The sequence below is a fragment of the Phacochoerus africanus genome, chromosome 12 (assembly GCF_016906955.1).
Source record: "Phacochoerus africanus isolate WHEZ1 chromosome 12, ROS_Pafr_v1, whole genome shotgun sequence".
NCBI lineage: Eukaryota > Metazoa > Chordata > Mammalia > Artiodactyla > Suidae > Phacochoerus > Phacochoerus africanus.
Genome location: NC_062555.1, coordinates 36322652 through 36345461, shown reverse-complemented (window position 1 = coordinate 36345461; position 22810 = coordinate 36322652). Strand labels below are relative to the sequence as shown.

Here is a 22810-nt window from a genome sequence, read left to right as displayed (position 1 = left end):
GGGAGGGGGCGGGAGAAGGGGCGTCTTCGCGGCCGGGAGGAGTTTTCTGGGTTGGGAGGAGGGGCATGACTGCGCGGCAAATCTGGCGGGAACGAGCTAAAGAGGATTAGGGCGCGCGGCGTAGCGGTTCCTGGTCTCTCAAGTCGAGCGGCCCGGCAGCCGCTGTTGCTCGAGGGAAGTCGGGACGCCCAGGTCGGTGCTAGGCCCAGACAAGTGCCCTTGTTTCCACAGTCTACATTCGCGCCTCCCTCCCTCCCTCCCCGGTATTCCCTTCCCGCCCGGTCTGCGGGGCTTCAGGGCGAACTGCGCGTCGGTAAGTGCAGCCCGTCAGCGGCCCGGCCCCAGCCGCGGTAACTCGCTGCCTGTAACGGGCCGCGGGGCTCGGCCTGCTGCCTGCCGGCGCCTTGGGCGAGACTCCAGGAAACGTAGGCCGTCCCTCCAGGCCGTGGCGGGCGAGCCCCGGTGTCCTGGAGAACTTGTCCCCTTCTCTTCCGGCCCTGAGTCTGTTCACCTTCGGAGAGCCCAGGGTCTCTTGGTCCGGACGACACCTTTTCTTTTTCTGTTTTCCCTTTCTTTTTTCGCTTTCTTTTCTTGTTCATGAGGCCTATGATACGTATATTTTGTATCGTTGCTGCAGTTATGTGTGAAAAATTTCTGGAAATATTACTTTCATTTCCTACAATGAATGCAAATCGCAAATTGTGTTGTAGACATCCGCTTTCCAAAGTTCACCCACCTCCTTCAAGCACCCGCCTTGTGTCAGGGTATTCGGCAGTGATTAAAACAGACCAAAACCCTCGCCCTCAGATGTATTATCGACCTAGCTTATTCATTTTATACTTGCTTTGTGTTTGGTTACTTCTAAGGCCCCTGTGTCGGTCTTTGATGGTTTCTTTTGTTAAGGCACTTAAGGTCACTCTGAATCGGTGACAAACCTGGAAAATTGCCAGTAGTACCCAGTATCCACATCCCGACTTAACCCGCCGGCTCTCACCCACAACCTCAAATTCACGTGTAAGTGCAAAAATGCTATAATTTACGTGTGAAGCTGAATACACACACACACATATATATATATTTTGGTCATGATGAATTTGTGCTGATTCATTCCGTTGTAACTTGATTTCCCTCTTGAAGAATTTGCAAATTAGGTGTAACTAGCATCTTTTTAAAGTGGCTATGATCAGCCATCTAGTATCTTACTTGTTTGATTAGGAAGAAACTTTTTAAGGCGAACTGAACACCAACATTTGCTGGCTGGGAGGGTAGTTAAGTACTGTTAGAACATAGTGTCTGGGATTGTGGAGTTAATAAAAGGTTCTTTGAGTCGCAGTATAATTTTTGTAATGGCCCCCGCCATGAAAAATACTATAGTCTTGTGGGGAGGTAAAACTTAACTCGAGTTTGGTTTTATAATATATGGTTCAGATGTTTAATGTTCAACCAAGAATTGACTGAGAGTATGAAGGGGCTGGGGCTACTTGGATTATAGAGATTTAATCTAGTTAGGATTTGCAGCATTTAATTGAATCTGTCATTTAAAACCCGGGACTTTCATTAACGTAAACAGGTACATATAAGGGTACTGTATCAATAATGCTTTCTTTCAAGCTAGTATTTCTGTTGCAGCCATCATTTTTTGACTTGATAAACAGTGGTGAGTGATGGGCCGGAATGCAAAGCAAGTAGGTCTAAGAACTCCTTCCCAGTTTCACTCATGACTGGTCCCTAACTCTTATTCCCCTTTTCCAGATGCCATTGTCAGATTTTCTTTTTTCCTACTTGTTTTCTTCCTTACCTCTTTTCATTTGTTTTCTAGGTTTACTATTTAAACAACAGGAAAGTCTGTTTTCTCACTGTCTTTTCTTCCTCTATTTTCAACCAAACTATATTCTACTTGCTTCATTCAAGGACTTGGTAGCTTGAGGAAAGTCTTTCCACCATCCTTTCATCCTCTATTGTTTTCAGCCAAACTATGTTGTGTCTATAGTTATTCAAGGACTTGCTAACTTGATTGATACATTATGAGATCCTGTCTTGTGTAGTTAATTGTATTATTATTTGGACCCTCCCAATGAATTTAGAACTGGTATTAGCTCTAAATTAGCTGTGGGATTTACTTCAGATAAACTAATATAACTGAGATAGTACACTAGCCAGGCGGATGATTATTTACAGTTTTATAACTGCCACTTTCTGCTCTCTATACCAGACCTTGTTCGGGCAGCTTAATGCTTACTACAGTCCTTCAAGTAAATTGTCAATATCTCTGTTTTACTGACAAGGCAGTTAAGACTGAGAGAAGTTAAGGAACATGTCTAAGGTCACATAACGGAGATGGGATTCAGACTCCTAAACCTGTTCTGTCTTTTCCTTACATTAGGTTATGGAGGATCCACAAACAGCTCCACTAGTTACTTCTTTCTGATTTCAGTCATTAAATATAATTTTTTAAAAAGATAATTTTTAAAATTAGAGTTGATTTACAATGTTCTGCCAGTTTCTGCTGTGTAGCAAAGTCACCCAGTCATACAAATATAATTTTTTTCCCCTCTAGTTTTCAGAGAGTGCCTTCTCAAAATTCTGGGGTTACCTTGAAGTCATCCCCAAGGAGTTAAAACAGAGACTTACTTTATTTTTTAGATGAAGACATTAGAAACAAGGAGTGGTTATAATAGAAATATGTTAGTACTTTTAAGTCTTAGCTATACAATGTCCAATATGATGGTACTTCTGCCTCTTTTTGTTTTTTAAAAAATTGAAATATGTGAGGCTGGCTGAAAATCAGCTTATAAATCAAATTCGCCTAGTCTTAATGGTGAATGATATAATTTTCCTCTTTTCTTTTCTTCTCAATTCCTGTGGTCAAAATCTGCAATGTAGATTATTTTGGTCAGCCAAGTTTAGCATGTACAAGATGTCAATCAATTTTTTAAAAAAACATTTTTTTCATGATTTTAAAATTAATTGAGATTAAGATGTATGTAGTTTTACTTTTTTTTCATTTTTTAAAAGTCTCGTTGAATTTACAATGTTATAATTTCACAACAAAGTGATTCAGTTAATCGTATACACAACATCCATTCTTTTTCAGAATCTAGATATATATAGTTTTATGTTTGGCCTTTTTTCCTAACAAAATGAGATATGAACATATTTTCGTGTCATTAAATAATCCTTAATTTTTTTTTAAAGACTATAACCTTCCATTTCATGGATCCAAAGTGTTTAATTTTTTTTCTGTTGAGCATTTAGATTGTTTCTGTTTTTTTCTCCACACTGTAAAACTGTAGTGATAAACACTCTGGCACATAAATCTTTGTCTTCATTTTTGATTGTTTTCTTAAGATTAAGTTTTAAAAATAAATGAATCATATGATTCGAACATTTCTTAATGTACAATTTAAACAATACATGCTTTTTCCCATTTTTTTTTCTTGATCAGTGATGGTCTTTTTATTTTTTATTTTATTTTATGGCTGCACCTGTGGCATATGCCCCCCATTGTCAGGGATTGAATCTGAGCTACAGCTTTGACCTGTGCAGCATCTGTGGCAATGCCGGATCCTTTAACCCACTTCACAGGGCTGGGGATTGAACCTGTACCCCCTCAGTGACCTTGAGCTGCTGCAGTCAGACTCTTAACCCACTGTGCCACAATGGGACCTCCAGAACAATGATGTTCTTCAGGATCAGGGTCTATTTTTTGTGTGTGAGCAAAAGGGAAGTTGTGCTGCTCTGGATCATACCTCCCCTCTGAGTGACTGTGGTTACCTAATTTCTCAAGTAAGGGAGGAATGAAAACCTTAGAATTCTCTTGAAAAAGTAGGTGGAAGTAATACAGTTTACTAAATTTTTAAGGCACTCAGTTATTGAAACCCAGTCTAAATTTTATAATCCTACATGATAAAACATTTTTGGTTTAATTAAAAAATTGAATAAGCTTTTCTTTTTAACCTGTAGGAAAAAAATCCTATTAGAGATAGAAACATCTTTTTATTACATTGTTATACAATTGTGGGGACTAAGCCATGTTTCAGATCAATATGCCCTCCACTTTACTTACTTTGCTATTAAGTGAAGAATTCTATGTAGCAAATGTACATTTAGTTATGACGTTATTATAAAACTACAGTACATCATGTAGCTCCAGAAGTGGAGATTCACATCCTAGAGGGTAATATTTAGAGGGGATTATTATTATTATTATTTTTGCCTTTTTTAGGGCCACACTTGCAGCACACTTGGAGGTTCCCAGGCTAGGGATCCAGTCGGGGCTACAGCTACCAGCCTATACCACAGGCACAGCAATGCAGGATCCAAGCCGAGTCTTCAATCTACGCCACAGCTCCATAGCTGAGGCAGTGCCAGATCCTTAACCCACTGAGCGAGGCCAGGGATCAAACAAACCCACGACCTCATGGTTCCTAGTCCGATTTAGGGAATTATTCATTAAGGCTGCTACACGTTAATTTCACTATGGTTCTTTGAGCACTATCTCTCAGGATTTATCCCAACTGTCCTCTGAAGGAGTTTTGTCACTTGCTGTATTCAACAACTCACACAAGGAAGTGCGTGTTTAAAGTAACAAAATTAAAAAAATACATGAATATAAGCCTTAAAATATCAGTTTGTAGTATTTAAAAAATTAAAAATTGTTTTATGTGGTATTTTAATAGAGTTATAGCAAAAGGAACAGTAGTACTTAATGATAACACTCTCGTGAACCTATTACAAAGATGGATGCAGAAGGTGAGGTTCTGTGTTCTTTTATTTGACTTTGTAAATAAAATAGAATGTACCAGTTGAGCTTGTTATTTAAATGAGATCTGAGAATATTCTGTTGTAGTGACAGTGTAGTGCTCTTATAGAAAGACTGTTAATTGGAGTTCCCGTCGTGGCGCAGTGGTTAACGGATCCGACTAAGAACCATGTGGTTGCGGGTTTGATCCCAGCCCTTGCTCAGTGGGTTAACGATCCGGCGTTGCCGTTGCCGTGAGCTGTGGTGTAGGTTGCAGACGGCTTGGATCCCGTGTTGCTGTGGCTCTGGCGTAGGCCGGTGGCTGCAGCTCCGATTAGACCCCTAGCCTGGGAACCTCCATATGCAGCGGGAGCAGCCCAAGAAATGGCAAAAAAAAAAAAAAAGAAAAAAAAGAAAAAAGACTGTTAATGAATGAGTTGTATATCTAAGTGGGTTTTATATGTAAATGAGGGGTTGGCTTTACTTTCTCTTTTCGCTTAAGTCAACAGGATGTAGAAAAAGGTATAAGGATGGATATTAGTAGAATTTATGTTTTAGTTCTGGGTCTGCTGCTCTGTATGATCTTTGTGTCTTTTAATCTTCATGCCTGTTTCATTCTAACCCGAATAGTTGACAATACCTACCCTTTCTATTATAAATGACTATTTTGAGGTTTAGATAATACTGCAGATGTAAAAGTATATATTTTGAAAAAGTTTTAAATCTTGCAAATAAGATGTTTTACTTTTAATTAAACATTTTTCTTCAGTTCTCTACTTACACAAGTGTCCCTGCTCGATAAACACTAGTGAAATTCTGTTTTTTATCCAACCTTGACCTTTTCGATTCATAGTCTTTTTTTACTTTTTTATTGGATCCATTATCCTCCTAGAAGTATTAACAGTATTAAATCCTACTATTTAATAGGTTCAGGTAGAAAACAGCTTTTGTATTAAATGGATGCGTGTAATAACTTAGGGGTATATATTGTACCCTGGGTAATTTATAGTACAAAACATTCTGCAAACAACTTGATTGTGGCGTTCATGCTTGATAGTTCATTTAAATAATTATACCTCTACTGCAAGTACACTTTGTCTTGATTTCAGTTTACTTAATGACTGTCATCTCATTACTACCGCAACACCTCTGCCAATTATGCTAGGTCCTTTTGCCAGTGCTGTGGTGTTTAAATTTTGGTGGAGGAAATAAGGTAAGTTATTATTGATGAGCACACGTTAGTGCCTTGGATCTAGCCTAATTTTTGAGGTTAAAAATGGGATAAAATAGCACTTTGGAATCTTAAGTTATACAAGTACGGATTTTTCAATCTTGAGGATAAGATGTCAGGTCAACTAATGGCCTCATAAAATCATACTTGAAGATTTTAACATGCTTTATTTTAATTAATTTCATATTTTGATATTATTTTGTTTTAGGTCTATCTTTTAAGCCTACAGCTGAACTTGGTTTTTTCAAATTGAGAGTATCTTTTAACAGGTGAGTTGGTTAATCGATGTTCATTATAATTGCTCATACATTTAGATTTATTTCTACCATCTTGTTTATTGTTTCTTTTTATTGTGCTTGCCAGTCCCTTCTGGAAAATGCCTTCTTTTGGATTGTTTTTCTTTCTTTTCTTTTCTTTTGTCTTTTTAGGGCCATACCTGCGGCATATGAATGTTCCCAGGCTAGGGGTCCAATTGGATCTGTAGCTGCCAGCCTACACCACAGCCACAGTAATTCAAGGTCTGAGCCGCATCTGCGACCTACACCACAGCTCATGGCAATGCTGGATCCTTAATCCACTGCGCAGGGCCAGGGATCAAACCCGAGTCCTCATGGATACTAGTTGGGTTCATTAACCACTGAGCCACAATGGGAACTCTGGGATTGTTTTCTTTATTCTGTGTTTTCCTTAGCAGGTTTGAAAATTAATTGTTATGTTTCTATTCACTTGATGTTTGTCTTCAATTTTTTTTTTTATTGAGGATGTAATTTACATTCAGTAATATTCTTATTCTTTTTGGTGTGTAGTTCTATGACTTGTGACAGACATTAACCACATCATCATCTCTGCCTCCACCACTACCACCATCACCACCACAATCATGGCATAGAATGGTTTCATCATCCCCCAAATTTCCTTGTGTCCCTTGTCTGCTCCTTTCCACACCCCCAGTCTTTGGTAACCACTAAATTGTTTTCTGTTTCTATAATATTGTCTTTTCCATAATGTCATGTAAATGGAATTGTACAGTCTTTACCTGGCTTCTTTCACTTAGCATTACACATTTGACATTTGTCTTAGTCTGTTTGGGCTACTATAATAAAATAGCATAAACCAAGTGTTTTATGAACAAAAGAAATTTATTACTCTGGAGCTGTGAAGTCCAAGATCAAAGTGATGGTGGATTTAGTGGGTGTCTGGTGAGGCCATGCTTCCTGGTTCTTAGATGACAGTCTTTTTACTGTAAGTTGAAGGGGTAAGTAGCTCTGAGAAGGGGGTCTTTATTATAAGAGCCCTACTCACTTTCATGAAGTTTCCACTCTAAAAATCTAAGCACTTCCCAAAGGCCCCACCTCCTAATACTATCACATTGGGCATTAGGATTTCAACATAATGAATTTTGTGAGGGACACAGTCTATAGCAATATTCATTCATGTTATTGCATCTATTAGTAGTTTATTCCTTTTTATTACTGAATAGTATTCCATTGTAATGATGTACTACAATTTGTTTATCAGTTCACCAGTTGAAAGACATGTGGGTTGTTTCTAGATTTTGCTAATTATGAATAAAGCTGCTATAAATGTTCACATAAAGATTTTTAATGGGTGTAAGTTTTCATTTCTCTTGAATAAATACCTAGTAGTATGATTGCATGCTGAGTGTATGTTTAACTTTCTAAGAAAATGCTAAACTGTTTTCTTCCGAAGAAACTGCTAAACTGTACTTTAAAGGGCTGTGCTATTTGGCATTCCTACCAGCAATGTATGAGAATTCCAGTACTTGGTATTGTCAGTTATTTTTTATTTTAGCTATGTTAATAGATATGTAGTATCACACTGTGATTTTAATTTTGTATTTCCCAATGTCTTACTTGCCATCCACATATCTTTTGGTGAAATATCTATTCAAATCTTTTGCTTTCTTTTATTTTTAAAATTTCTTTTTAATTAATGATTTTTATTTTTTCCATTATAGTTGTACTCATTTTAAAATTAGTTTGTTTTTGGAGTTCTCTGATGGCTCAGCAGGTTAAGGATCCAGTGTTGTCACTGTTGTGGCACTGGTTCGATCCCTGGCCCAGGAACTTCAACATGCCATGGGTGTGGCCAAAAAATTTAGTTTGTTTTCTAATTGAATTTTAGAATTCTTTTTATGGTCTGGATATGTTTTCTGTCAGTTATGTGTTTCTTCCCATCTGTGGCTTGTCTTTTTGTGTATTTGAGTTGTCTTTATACTCTTTAACGGTACCTTTCACAGAGCAGAATTTTTAAATTTTGGTGAAGCTCAATTAACTTCTTTTATAGGTTATGCTATTAGTGTTATATCTAAGAAAACACCCCTCTGTTTGGCCATGCCTGTGGCATGCACAAGTTCCCGAGGGATCGAACCTGTGCCGTAGAGGTAACCCAAGCCACAGCAGTGACAATACCAGATCCTTAACCTGCTAGCCACCAGGGAACTCCTCAGAAAACTTTTTTTTTTTTTTGGTCTTTTTAGCTATTTCTTGGGCCGCTCCCGTGGCATATGGAGGTTCCCAGGCTAGGGGTCGAATCAGAGCTGCAGCCACCGGCCTACGCCAGAGCCACAGCAACGTGGGATCCGAGCCGCATCTGCAACCACCACAGCTCACGGCAACGCCGGATCCTTAACCCACTGAGCAAGGGCAGGGACCGAACCCGTAACCTCATGGTTCCTAGTCGGATTCGTTAACCACTGCACCACGACGGGAACTCCTCCTCAGAAAACTTTTAAGAAACTAAGATCATAAAGATTTTTCTTCTGACTTTTGTTTCCCTTTTTAAAAAATTGAGGTGCAATTGTCATTTAACGTTTTTAGTTTCAAATATTCACCATACTAATTTGATATTCGTATACATTGAAAAATGATCATGACAATAAGTCTGGTTAACATCCTTTACCACACTTAGTTACAAAAAATTTTTTTTTCTTGTGCTGAGAACTTTTAAGATTTACTCTCTTAGCAACTCTTAAATATACCATACAATACTATTAACTACAGTGATCATTCTTTACATTATTTTCCCATGACTTACTGATTTTATAATTGGAAGTTTGTACCTTTTGATCCCCTTTACCCATTTCACTCACCCCCACCCCTGCCTCTGGCAACTACCAGTAAGTCTGTTTTTTGTATTCTTTTTTTTTTTTTTTTGGTCTTTTTGCCATTTCCTGGGCCACTCCTGCGGCATATGGAGGTTCCCAGGCTAGGGGTCGAATTGGAGCTGCTGCTGCCAGCCTACGCCTGAGCCATAGCAACGCAGGATCCGAGCCATAGCAACGCAGGATCCGAGCCGCGTCTGCGACCTACACCACAGCTCACGGCAACGCTGGAACCTTGACCCACTGAGCAAGGGCAGGGATCAAACCCTCAACCTCATGGTTCCTAGTCGGATTCGTTAACCACTGCGCCATGACGGGAACTCCTGTTTTTTGTATTCTGTGAGCTTTTATTTTTTTTCTTTTTTTTTGACTGCACCCTCAGCATGTGGAAGTTCCTGGGCCAGGGGTTGAATCCAAGCTGCAGCTGTGACCTACACCATAGCTGTGGCAATGCCAGATCCTTAACCCATAGCACCAGGCTGGGAATTGAACTAGTGCTGCCACAGAGACAACCTGGATCATTAACCCCCTGTGCCATAGTGGGAACTCCCAAGCTTTTTTTTTTTTTTTTTAAATCCGAACTTTTCTTTCTTTTTTTGGGGGGGGGTGTGGAGGAGAAAAAGATGACTTTATTGCTTTGAATGGGTCTTTTTCTAGACTGTCTTCTCTTCCTATTGACCTATATGTTGAATCTTTTGCCAGTACCTTACTGTCTTGATTACTGTAGTTTTTTTGTTTGTTGTTTGTTTGTTTTCATTTTTGGCTGTCACATGGCATATGGAGTTCCTGGGCCAGGGATCAGATTCAAGCCATAGTCAAGACCTAAGCCATAGCTGTGGCAATGGCAGATCCTTAACCCACTTTGTGGGGCTGCAGATCTAATCTGCGTCCTGGCGCTCTCCAGATGCTGCTGATCCCATTCTGCCACAGTGGGAACTCCTGATTACTGTAGTTTTGTATACTAAGTCTTGAACTCAGTGTGAGTCTCCAACTTTGTTTTTCTTTTTAAAAATTACCCAGCTATTCTAATTCCCTTTGTCTTTCTGTATAAATTTTATTTATTTATTTATTTATCTCTTTTTAGGGCCATACCTACAGCATATGGAAGGTCCCAGGCTAGGAGTTAATCGGAGCTGGAGCCACAGTGATGCAGGAGCTGAGCTGTGTCTTCGACTTATACCGTGGCTCACGGCAGTGCAGGATCCTTAACCCACTGAGTGGGGCCAGTGATTGAACCCACGTCCTCATGGATGCTAGTTGAGTTCGTTGCCGTTGAGCCACATGGGAACTCCCACCATATAAATTTTAGAATCAGCTTGCCATTCTTTAAAAATGCTGGGATTTTTCATGTAAATGCATTGAATTATCAGTTTGAATAGAATTGGAATTTGATCAGTCTTCAACATGGCATATCTCTTCATTTGTTTAGGTTGTCTTTGGTTTCTTCTATCAGTAGTTTGTAGTTCTCAATACATGCATCCTGCACATATTTTGTTAGATTTAAATTTTGGGGACGTTTGTAAATTATAATCTTTATTCGTTGCTAGTACAATCAAGTCTCATTATTTTGGTAGTTATGTTCTATATAAATAAAAGTCTCTGTGAACACAGGGAATACCGAACCTTGTTCCTAGGGGAAAGACAGGGTTAGGTATCTGAGACACTGTAGTCATCACTTTTTACCAACTGATCAATACGTAATTTTATGTGTTTCTGTTTTAAGACACTTTCCTCACTATATGTTGTGGATTTATTGACTGAGTTTTAACCAATGGCACTATAACTCACACCTGAAAGAAGCTTAACTAACATTTTTTACCTGTGACTTTTTTTTTACATGCCACATCACAGCTTTCTTGTGTTTTGAAACACTACACAGCACTTCAGCACCATGCTAAGGGTCCATTTTAAATAGAGAAATCATCAACAAAAGCACAGAAGTGCAAATATGTGGCACTAAATAGAGACTGGTACCTTGCTAACTCATTTATCAGGTGATATAGCTTCTTTGTACAGTCTTCAGCATTTTTTTCCCTAAACATTCATGTCATCTGCAAATAGAGGTAATTTTTTTTCCCTCTTTTTTCCGTCTTCTTCTTACCTTTTGATTTTTCTCTCTTTTAAAAAAATGATGATAGGAGTTCCCGTTGTGGCTCAGCGACAGGGAACCCAACTAGTATCCATGAGGATGTGGGTTTGATCCCTGGCTCTGCTCAGTGGGTTAAGGATCTGGCATTGCCTTGAGCTGTGGTGTAGGTCGAAGATGTGGCTCAGATCTCACGTTGCTGTGGCTGACGTGTAGGCCTGCAGTGCAGCTCCAATTTGATCTGTAGCCTGGGAACTTCCATATGCCACGGGTGCAGCCCTGAAAAGAAAAAAAAAATTATGGTATTTTCCCCCGTTCTGTAGATTGTTTTTTCACTGTTATTTCCTTTGCTGCACAGAGTTTTTAAGTTTGGTATGGTTCCTTTTGTTACCTGTGCTTTTGGTGTCATATCCAAGAAATCATTGCTCATTGCAGTACAGTATTAGGAAGCTTTTCCCCTGTGTTTTCTTCTAGGAGTATTATGGTTTTAGGTATTACAATTAGGTGTTTAATCCATCTTGAGTTAATTTTTGAATATGGTGTAAAATAAGGGTCCATCTCATTCTTTTGTATATGGACATCCAGTTTTTCCAACACCATTTGTTGAAGAGACTGTCCTTTCCTCATGTGTAATCTTGGCACCCTTGTTGAAGATCATCAGATCATGTATGCGAGAGTTTATTTCTGGGCTTTATTCTGTTCCATTGTCTCTATCTTATTTTTTTCTTTTTTAATCTGTATACGATTTATTTCTTTTTCTTGCCTTTATTGCACTGAAAAGGGTCTCCAGTACAGTGTTGAAGTGTTGAGAGTGGACATTTTTGCCTTTTTCCTGATCTTAGGGAAAAGCATTTTGTTTTTTATACTTTTAATTTTCAAGCGTATGTACTCTTATGCTGTTTTATTCATTGTTGGTAGCAGAAATGAAAAACTCAGGAGAATATAGGGAAGTTAAGGTTAGGAAAATCTTCCTCCAGTATTAAATATTAGTACAAAGAAATCATAGAACATGGGAGAAGATCAAAGAAAGTAAAAGTTTTACATGTATTATTTAAAATACCAAACTTCAGGGAGTTCCCATTGTGGCTCAGTGGAAACAAATCCGACATATCCATAAGGATGCGGGTTTGACCCCTGGCCTCGCTCAGTGGGTTAAGCTTTTGGTGGTGTTGTTAGCTGTGGTGTATGTAGGTCCCAGACGCGGCTCGGATCTGGCTTTGCTGTGGCAGCTGTAGCTCTGATTAGACCCCTAGCCTGGTAACCTCCATACGCTGCAGGTGCAGCCCTAAAGAGCAAAAAAAAAAAAAAAAAAAATCGAACTTTAAAGCATAGTTTTGAAAAGTAGCAATCCTCTGCCTTCCTTTGCCTTCGTTCCACTCCCCATAGGCAAACACTTTCAACTTTTCTAGCCGATTTTTTGGATATTTACTTTGGAAACCATACAAATATTGTTACTTCCTGATTTTTCAGTTTTAGACATTATCTTTGGACTTTCGTTATGGAAATGAGGATTTACCTCTCTCTCCACCTACCTTTCTCATTCCCTATCCCAACTCTCACTTTTTCCATCTCACTATTATCTCTATATAGCTCTGTCAAAATTTTTGTCAGACTAGTACTTAGAGTGTGTATTATTACGGCTACTTATATGTTATTTACAACCAAGCCATGTAGTATACAAATATTACAATTTCTTTCTCGTACAACCTTTTGTTTTCTCTTAAGTTGTCTTTTTTTTTTCTCTTAGTTTTTTTCTGTGCATTTTTCATCTGTTCAACCCTTAACTCCTCCAGTTATGTAAAGCTCCACTGTACATTGGAATACATCAGCAATCTAACTGGTTTAGGTAAACCCAAAAAAGACAGTGAAGCAGTGATCTTCCACAGTTTTATCTTCTTGAAAAATATCTCCTGAGGGCTTTGGGGAAGTTTGCCTTTAAATCCTGCAAATATCCTTGCCTATAATGCTTTGCCTCTCTTTTGTGTAAGATTGAGGCCATTGCGTCTTCCTCTTTGTTGGTTTATTCCTCTGTGTTAGGGCAATTTGTATTTTCCGTTACAAAATAGTTTTAGACAATGCTCATCTGAAAATGTTTTTATTTCATTGTCATTACATGATTGATAATTTGCCTGAAAATAACTGAAATTCAGAAATTTGAAGGAATTGCTCATTTACCTTCTGGCTTCCATTGAGAAATCTAAAGCTATTTTCATTCCTGATCTTTTGTTATTTTTTAAAAATTCTAGTCTTCTTAATGTGACCTGTTTGAAGATAACAGAATCTTTGTCCCTATATTTTAGAATTTCATAAAGAAATGCCACGTTGTTTGTTTTTTTTCTGTTGTGTCAAGTTTTTTTCATCTGGAAGTGTTTAAGTTCTGGAAATTTTTCTTAATTTATTTCTTTATTTACCCCTTCTCTTTCTGGAACTCCTAGTCTGTTAGATTTCCTGGGCTATCCATTTTTCTTCTATGTTCCACTGATTTCTTTGTGCTGATGTTTTAGTTTTAGAAGAGATTTTCTTTACTTTTTTTTTTCTTTTTTCTTTTTGGTCTTTTTAGGGCGACACCCACAGCATATGGAGGTTCCCAGGCTAGGGGTCGAATCAGAGCTGTAGCCATTGGCCTACGCCACAGCAACAGCAATGCTGGATTTGAACCACATCTGTGACCTACACTACTGCTCACAGCAACACTGGATCCTTAACCCACTGAGCAAGGCCAGGGAGTGAACCTGTGTCCTCATGGATGTTAGTCAGATTCGTTTCCACTGAGCCACGATGGGAACTCCCAATTTTCTTTCTTTCTTTCTTTTTTTTTTTTGTCTTTTCTAGGACCACACCTGCAGCATATGGAGGTTCCCAGGCTAGGGGTCTAATCGGAGCTACAGCTGCCGGCCTATGCCACAGCCACAGCAATGCCAAATCTGAGCTGCATCTGCGACCTATGCCACGGCCACAGCAATGCCAAATCTGAGCTGCATCTACGACCTACACCACAGCTTACAGCAACGCCGGATCCTTAACCCACTGAGAGAAGTCGAACCTGAAACCTCATGGTTCCTAATTGGATTCATTAACCACCTGAGCCATGATGGGTACTCCCCAATTTTCTTAACTTTTGTCTTTTTTTTTTTTTTTTTTTTAGCTATTTCTTAGCTAAAAATACTCCCACGGCATATGGAGGTTCCCAGGCTAGGGGTCGAATCGGAGCTGTAGCCACCGGCCTACGCCAGAGCCACAGCAACGCGGGATCCGAGCCGCGTCTGCAACCTACACCACAGCTCACGGCAACGCCGGATCGTTAACCCACTGAGCAAGGGCAGGGACCGAACCTGCAACCTCATGGTTCCTAGTTGGATTCGTTAACCACTGCGCCACGACGGGAACTCTGTCAATTTTCTTAACTTTTATTAGAAAATTTAGTTTGTTTTGGCTGCAGTGTGTGGAAGCTCAATGTGGGATCTCAGTTCCCAGAACAGGGATTGAACCTGGGCTGCAGTGGTGAAAGTGTTGAGTCCTTAACCACTAGACCACCAGGGAACTCCCAGAGATTTTCTTAATTTTTTTATCTTCCATTCATTCTGCTGTTTTTCATCTTTGCTGTCATATTTTATTTTGTTTTGTTTTGTTTTCTTTTTTTTTTCCCTTTTACGGCAGCACCTGTGCCACATGGAAGGTCCCATGCTGAGAGTTGAATCGGAGCTGCAGCTGCAAGCCTATGCCACAGCCATGCCAGAGCCAAGCAACATCTGCAGTCTACATTGCTGTTTGTGTCGATGCCAGATTGTTAACCCACTGAGTGAGGCTAGGGATTGAGATTATGTTGGGTTTCTAACTCACTGAGTCACAATGGGAACTCTTCTGCTGTCATATTTAAAACTTCTAAGAGTTGAGTTTTGCCCAGTGAATATTCCTTTTTATAACATCCTGTTATTTCATGGATATGATGTCCTGCCTCTCTGGGGATATTAATGATAGTTTTTTTTTTAAAGCTTTTGTATTCCTTCATAGTCATGTCACTGCATTTTTTCTGTTGATGTGGTTTTTTTGTTAGAAAGGGTTTTCTCAGGTATCTTACCATAATTAAGAAGGGAAGTAGAAAGTTGGTTGAAACTCTTGAGTCTGCATGTAGTTTCAAATATAGCTTGTTTAGTTGGAGAACTTCTCATGTAAGTATCTTTAGGACTTTTTTGTTAGGGTGGTAAGATCTTCTGGTCTCCTTGGAGAGTATAGGCCTAGTTGCTGGTATTTCTGAAAGCTTTGTGGAGGAAGACAGTAGCATGTGTTCGGCATTTAGTATTTTTGGTATTTATGAATTCATTTGTCCTCCTTATTTTCAGTATTGTACCTTCAGCTCTACCCTAGACCCCCAGGTCTAGAGAGCCTCTATTTTATCCTCTCTAGAGGTAGAAGAGCAGTCTTTCTAATGTGGGGTAGGAATACCACAGTCTTAAATGTCTTGAAGAATCTTCTAATCATTCTTATTTTGAGGGTATCCTTTACTTCCAAACATACTTAATATTTCCTTTTGTGGGTTCTGGGTTTTTTATTTTATTTTGTTACTTATTTATTTATTTGTTTGTTTGTTTATTTTTGGTGTTTTTTAGGGCCACTCCAAGGCATATGGAAGTCCCAGGCTATGGGTCAAATCGGAGCTGTAGTTGCTGGCCTATGCCTCAGCCACAGAACGCCAGATCTGGACTGTATCTGTGACGTACACCACAACTCATGGCAGCTCTGGATCCTTTAACCCAGTGAGCGAGGCCAGGGATCAAACCTGCATCTTCATGTTTACTAGCTGGGTTTGTTACCACTGAGCCACAATGGGAACTCTGGTTCTGGGTTTTTTAATTTTAATTTTTAAAATTTTTAGCTGCACCCACAGCAGCTAAAAATTCCTAAAAATTCCTGAGCCAGTAATTGAAATTGTACAATAGCAGTGACCCAGGCCGCTGCAGTGACAATGCCGATCCTTAACCTGCTCTACTACTAGGGAACTCAGGTTCTGGGTTTTTAAATCAGCTGCCCTTAATACAACCTTAGAATTCAACTTTCAAGTGCCTGCTAAATCATGTACTAATCTGTTTGTTTTCTAGTTTCCAAAATTTATTGTCTTTGTTTCTTCTCTCAATTTTCTTTCTTCTTAGAGCTTTATGGCTTTTTAAAAATCAATTTTCTGTTTGATTTTTGGGAGGATTGTAAGAATGATTTTTTTCAATCTTTCATTTTTACCCTTAAATACATAATTTTTTTGTTTTCCTTATAAAATTCTAAGCATTCAGAATTTCAATTACCCTCCTTGACAAAAGAGGGATATCTTAACTTCCCTCTGAATTCTTTTTTTATTTTCTGCATTTTCGTTATTTAAAATTTTAGATCCAGCTTGTTGAATCTTAAGATTTTTTTTCTTTGTCCTTGATGTTTTACAGTTTGCCATACTATGTTTAGGGGTGGAGTTTTGTAAATGCTGCTAGGCAGTATGGAGTTTTTACATCCTGCAGAATCATAGCTTTCCTGAATTTTAGAAAAATTTCAACCGTTATCTTTTTTTTACTATTAAATTTTCACTTTTATTTGTATATTTTTTCCAGGTGCATAGAGAAATAATTGGCGTACAGCACCATGTTAAGTTTAAGGTAGCATTTACATATCTTGTGATGTGATTATCACAACAGATTTAGTTAACATCCATCATCTTATAGATAAAATAGATACAATAAAAGGAAAAGGGGGAAAAAATTCTCCTCTCAATGCAAACTCTTAAGTTTTACTCTCTTAACAACTTTCTATATATCACACAGCAGTGTTAACTATAGTAATCATGTCGTACGTTATAATCCTAGTATTTATTTATCTCATAACCAGAAATTTGTGCCTTTTGCCCACCTTCACCCATTAACTTTTCAAAAACTATTTCCTTCACTTCTTTTATTTTCTCCTGAGACCATGATTACTCCCTACTAAGCTCTTTTCCCCCTTCTTTGCTTCTTTTCTTTTAAGTCTTCGTACTCTGTTCATAAGATAATTTCCAGTGTGTAAGTTCTTTCTTCATTTGTTTATCCTACCTACTGAGTTTTTTTTATCCAAGATATCTAATCGATCCTTTTCATAAATGCCTGTTACTGTTTAAATATCTTCTGTTCTTCCTTAAGGATATTAGTTCCACTTTTAAAGTGTACTTAATATGCTCAAAGAGATTTTTAAAATATTTAAGATTATTTAATGCTCTTTAAGTTTTTTATAAGAAGCTGGATTTGCTATTCTCTGAAAAGTGAGGGGACCTACTATGTAATATACAAAGATAATACCTTTTCACGAGAATATAATTCAAGCTTCTGTTAAAATTTCATTTTATGTGAAGACATCTAAAATGCCAGACCATGGAACAGGGCTTCTTCTCCTTTATGTGGTAGTTTTCATGGCTCTCTGGGCAGATGTCATAAACAAAGGCCGAGAGGTTGTCTGAGACTTCATCCCTGTTCTGCTAGAAGTAGTTCTGGAGGATAAGTCATCACCTGGGTCTCCTCTTCTAGCTCAGTGCTGCCACTGCCAAGGGATCCCAGAGCCCCAGCTTCATTGGCTTTGAACCTTTTCTTCTTCTGCTGGTACTGCAGGTGGTACTGTTCAATTTCAGTTTTAGCTGCTTTGGCTTACTTCAGCCTTGGTTTGCTTGTGGGCCTTGGACACCTTTTGGCCAACACTTCTGGCCTTACAGCTGCTGCTGAGGCTTAAGTGAGCAGCCTAAATGGCTGGATTGCCACCTGGGGTCAGCTGATTTGTGTCTATGCTGTGCTCAGCCTGCCATCTTCTCCTGTCCTTTAATTTTCATAGTAGCCCTATGAAGTAAGTATATAGACAGGAAACAAGCTTAGATAAGAGCGTCTGAGTTTCTCATAGTCACTTATTTTTGTGTGTTTCATTCCAAGCCTCATTTTTTTGTCTTTATTTTTTAAATTTTTTAAAATATCATTTTCCCCCTTTTTAAAATTTCCCCAATACACTATTTTTTTTCTACTGTACAGCATGGTGACCCCGTTACACATACATGCATACGTTCTTTTTTCTCACATTATCATGCTCCATCATAAGTGACCAGACATAGTTCCCAGTGCTACACAGCAGGATCTCATTGCTAATCCATTCCAAGGGCAATAGTCTGGATTTATTAGCCCCAAGTTCCCAATCCATCCCACTCACGTCTTTAAAAGTGAGGAAATCATTTTCAAAAGCAAGCCACCCCACTCTTCCTTTCCTAGTTGACTGCTCTTCCCATCTCCTTGACTAGAATTACATCACAGATTTTTGTCTACATCATGGGTTGCCATAATTAGTTTAGACCCATCAGGATCCATTTCTGGGCCACTATAATTGGTTAGACCAACCAGGACCCATCTGAGGCAAATGCTGGTCCAGTCTCCCTAATATCCGAATAAAAAACATGTATGTTGTTAAAAAGGAGGAGCATCTGAATGTGTCAGAACTTTTGCAGGTTCAGCAAACGAGGTTATTGAGATAAGTCATGAAGCTTGTCAGTGATCTGATAGATTAAAATGTAGATATCTTTTCCTGCCCTTTAAGTTGGTCATTTGGTTCAGTCTTTAATATTGTAGAATCTCAGAGTTTGAAGGGATCATCTTAAAGCATGTTTAAAGAATGCTTACTTCCTCTTCTTGAATTCCTACCAGTATATAGGAGTCTGTCCCTGAAGCAGAGCTGAATGGCTTCTGATGAACCAGCCCTGGGGTTATATCTTTTTTTTTTTTTTTGACTGCCCCCATCAAGCCTCATGTTTTTATTCTGTATTACCTCCACTGTACCCTGATTGATAATAGGAACCTTTGAAACCATAACATCAAACTCTCGCCAGTGATTCTTTTTGCAGCTTCCTCTTATAACCCTTACTGCTTCTTGTCTTAGCTCTCAGGGTCATTTCTCAGCAGTAGAGGTTACAAGTAATCCACTGAATAACCAGTTCCAAATCCTGTCATCAAATTCTATGCTCCTATTTCAAATGGTAAGTTTTCTTATGGATATATTAAAACATAAATTCAAACTCTTAGATATCTTCATCTTTAGAAAGGAAACACAGTGTTGTGAACACAGGGTTAGTCTTTAGTGTTTTGCTACCTTTTTTTTAAAATCATACTGAGAAAATCAGAAGACGTATATTTACCTAACAGGACTATTGAGAATTATAAACAAGTAAGATAGTTTACATCAGCTCAGAGTCTGTTGTTACTTGTTATGACTTTATAGAACACAATAGTATAAGTTATAATAGACTATGAATTGTAGATATGAAAAGAACCTTGGTAAATATTATTTCTTAACTAAATTTTAAATGATTAGAATCTCATTATTAATAATATGATAACTACTAATTACCATATGATTTTGTAGGTCTGACATTTTGCTTTACAAATATTAATCATATAATTCTCACAAAAACTCTGATAGGTAGGAGGTGGTATTGATATTTTGTAGACAGAAGAAACTAGGTTAGAGAAGTTAAGAAATTTATTCTAGATCACTGAGCTTGTAATTTGACAGCTAACCCTCAACATTTTTGCTTGTCTCATTATACCATCTGATTACTTGTGGTAATTGGTAGAAAGTCAAAGAATTATAAAGATGCTGAAGAGAGAGAAATCTAAAGGTTTGGTTATGCCTCTTTGTGCATTGTAGAGAATTATATAGAAACTATACCTAGATATACTGAATTACCATAATTTTTTTTGTTTTGTTTTCAGGTAATAGATGCCTAATATTTCTTTTATTTAAAAGAAATGAGTGTAACTAGTATTGCATCAAGAGTTGAAACCTGGCTTTTAGCTACATGGCATGTTAAAGTACCTTTGATGTGGCTGGAAGCTTGTATTAACTGGATCCAAGAAGAAAATGATAATGTTAATTTGAGTCAGGCACAAATGAATAAACAAGTGTTTGAACAATGGCTCCTTACTGATCTCAGAGACTTGGAGTATCCTCTTTTACCTGATGGCATTTTAGAAGTTCCAAAAGGAGAACTGAATGGATTTTTTGCTCTGCAAATTATTTCATTGGTTGATGTAAGTCAACCTGCATATGCCCAGATACAGAAGTTGAGAGGGAAGAATACAAGTAATGACCTAATTACAGCTGAAACACAAGTAGTCCCAAAACCTTGGGAAGCAAAGCCTTCACGAATGTTGATGCTACAGCTGACTGATGGAATTGTACAAATACAGGGAATGGAATATCATTCTATTCCAGCTCTTCATAGTGATCTTCCTCCAGGAACAAAAATTTTGATTTATGGAAACATTTCTTTCCGTCTTGGTGTTCTCTTACTGAAACCAGAAAATGTGAAAGTGTTAGGAGGAGAAGTAGATGCTCTTTTAGAAGAATATGCCCCCCAAAGAGTACTTGCAAGATTAATTGGGGAACCTGATCCTACAGTTTCAGTCATACCAAATAATTCTAACCAAAGCATCCCCAGAATTACAGATGTTCTAGATCCTACATTAGGACCTTCCGATGAAGAACTCTTGGCAAGTCTTGATGAAAGTGATGAACTTGCAGCAAATAATGCCTCCTTGGAAAGAAGTTGTTTCAGCACAGGTAGTTCCTCAAATGCTATTCCCACCACACAATTAGATTTTGAACCAGGACTTGTTATTTCTCCAAGACCAAAAGAGAGACCACGAAACCAATCCATGCCTTTCACTGATGGGGAATTAGAGGACTTTTCATTGGAGGAGGTCTTGCTTTTAGAAGAAGCTGTCCAGAAAGAACAAATGGAGACTAAAGAATTGCAGCCAATGACTTTGAACAGAACTCCAGATGAAAGTATAGAGAGATTTTTGCATAGATCTAATACTCTGAATAATTTTTCTTTGATTTGCAAAAATGGAAACAATTGGAACAAAAAAAATTTATCTGAGCAAATGACTAATGAAGACAAATCTTTTAGTTGTCCATCTGCTAGAGACCGAAACAGTAGTACTTTTTCAGTTAATCATAATGTACCCCTACCCCATGATTTTACAAATGAAGATAAGAATTCAGAGCCATATAATGAAATAGAACAAGCCAGCAGTTCAGGTGGACATTCCTTCAATAATAAAATATTAAATGGAGAGCTGGTCAGTTATGTACCAAAAAAGAGTGGAGACATTTCTAATGAAAGCGAGCGCCATTTACAGTCTTGTTCTTTAAGATCATCAGAGAATAGCACTAATCTTTCTGTCACCATGGATTTATATTCTCCACCCTTTATCTATTTGTCTGTTTTAATGGCCAGCAAACCAAAGGAAGTTACAACAGTGAAAGTCAAAGCATTTATTGTAACCTTAACTGGAAATCTCTCAAGTTCTGGTGGCATATGGAGTATAACAGCAAAAATTTCTGATGGTACTGCATATCTAGATGTAGGCTTTGTACATGAAATACTTTTTAGTCTGATAGGGTTTTCAGTCCCAGAAATGAAACAGTTAAAAAAGGATCCTTGTAAATACCAAAAGTTCCGAGAAGGTTTGCAGAAATGTCAGAGAGATTTAATAGATTTGTGCTGTCTAATGACTATTTCATTTGATCCCTGCTTGTCTAAGGCAATGGTACTGGCATTACAAGACGTTAATATGGAACACCTTGAGAACCTAAAGAGGCGATTAAAGAAATAATTTACTAAAATTGTATTAGAAAACAATTCCAAAAAATGAGGAAATATTTAGAATTAAATTTGTCCTTTTACTTTTGTAACTTTCTTTTTTTAGAAGGGGAAAGGAAGTTTTGTAACTAATTTCAGTTTAATTTAAAAATGTTTAATCATGTTTATGTGTTTTAAATTTTTTAATAAAATTTTTATAGTAACTTTGCTGAAGTAATTTATTACCTACTATTGTTGAGAAATTTGTTTTCTACTTGTTATTTCAAATAACTGCTAAAGTATTATATTGGTGTATACTGATGAGTCATGCTTTTGAAAGTTAACCGTTATAAATAGTTGAGTACTTCTAATATGTAGAGTGACCCTAAAGATTTGTTTATATTATTTTTCTTAGGAAAAAATGTAAATCCAGTGGATTAGAATGTCAGGCTTTGAAGATGCAAATTGTTTTGCTGGTTTTTATTTTCCTTATTATAATTATTGGTTGGGCATATTTCAGGCTTTTTTTTTTTTTTTTTTGTATTTTTGGGCTACACTCACGGCATATGGAGGTTCCCAGGCTAGGGGTTTAATTGGAGCTACAGCTCCTGATCTATGCCAGAGCCACGGCAACACCAGATCTGAGCCGAATCTTCCATACCATAGCTCACATAGCTTGCATCCCATAGCTCACAGCAATGCTGATCTTAAGGCAAATACTGTCTTAACTAGATCCCACTTCAGAGACTATATCGAATGGTTAAGAACCATATTTTTGGAGTTCCCATTGTACCTCAGTGGTAACAAACCCAACTAGTATCCATGAGGATGTGGGTTTGATCCCTGCCCTTGCTTAATGGATTAAGGGTCCGACGTTGCTGTGAGCTGTGGTGTAGGTTGCAGATGTGGCTTGGATCTGGCATTACTGTGGCTGTGGTGTAGGGGTCTGATTCGACCCCCGGAACCTCCATATGCTGCGGGTGTGGCTCTAAAAAGCAAAA

The 22810-nt window shown here is 38.1% G+C and overlaps 1 protein-coding gene across 1 annotated transcript; it reads left to right on the top strand.

The window, feature by feature from the left end:
- The first annotated feature begins 23 nt into the window (after positions 1 to 23).
- RMI1 (RecQ mediated genome instability 1) lies at positions 24 to 22026 on the top strand. Its single transcript, XM_047754539.1, has 4 exons — positions 24 to 192; positions 6181 to 6241; positions 19100 to 19196; positions 19933 to 22026. The coding sequence occupies exon 4, from the start codon at positions 19969 to 19971 to the stop codon at positions 21841 to 21843; it is 1875 nt and encodes a 624-aa protein (XP_047610495.1). The 5' UTR covers positions 24 to 192; positions 6181 to 6241; positions 19100 to 19196; positions 19933 to 19968; the 3' UTR covers positions 21844 to 22026.
- Positions 22027 to 22810: the final 784 nt, after the last annotated feature.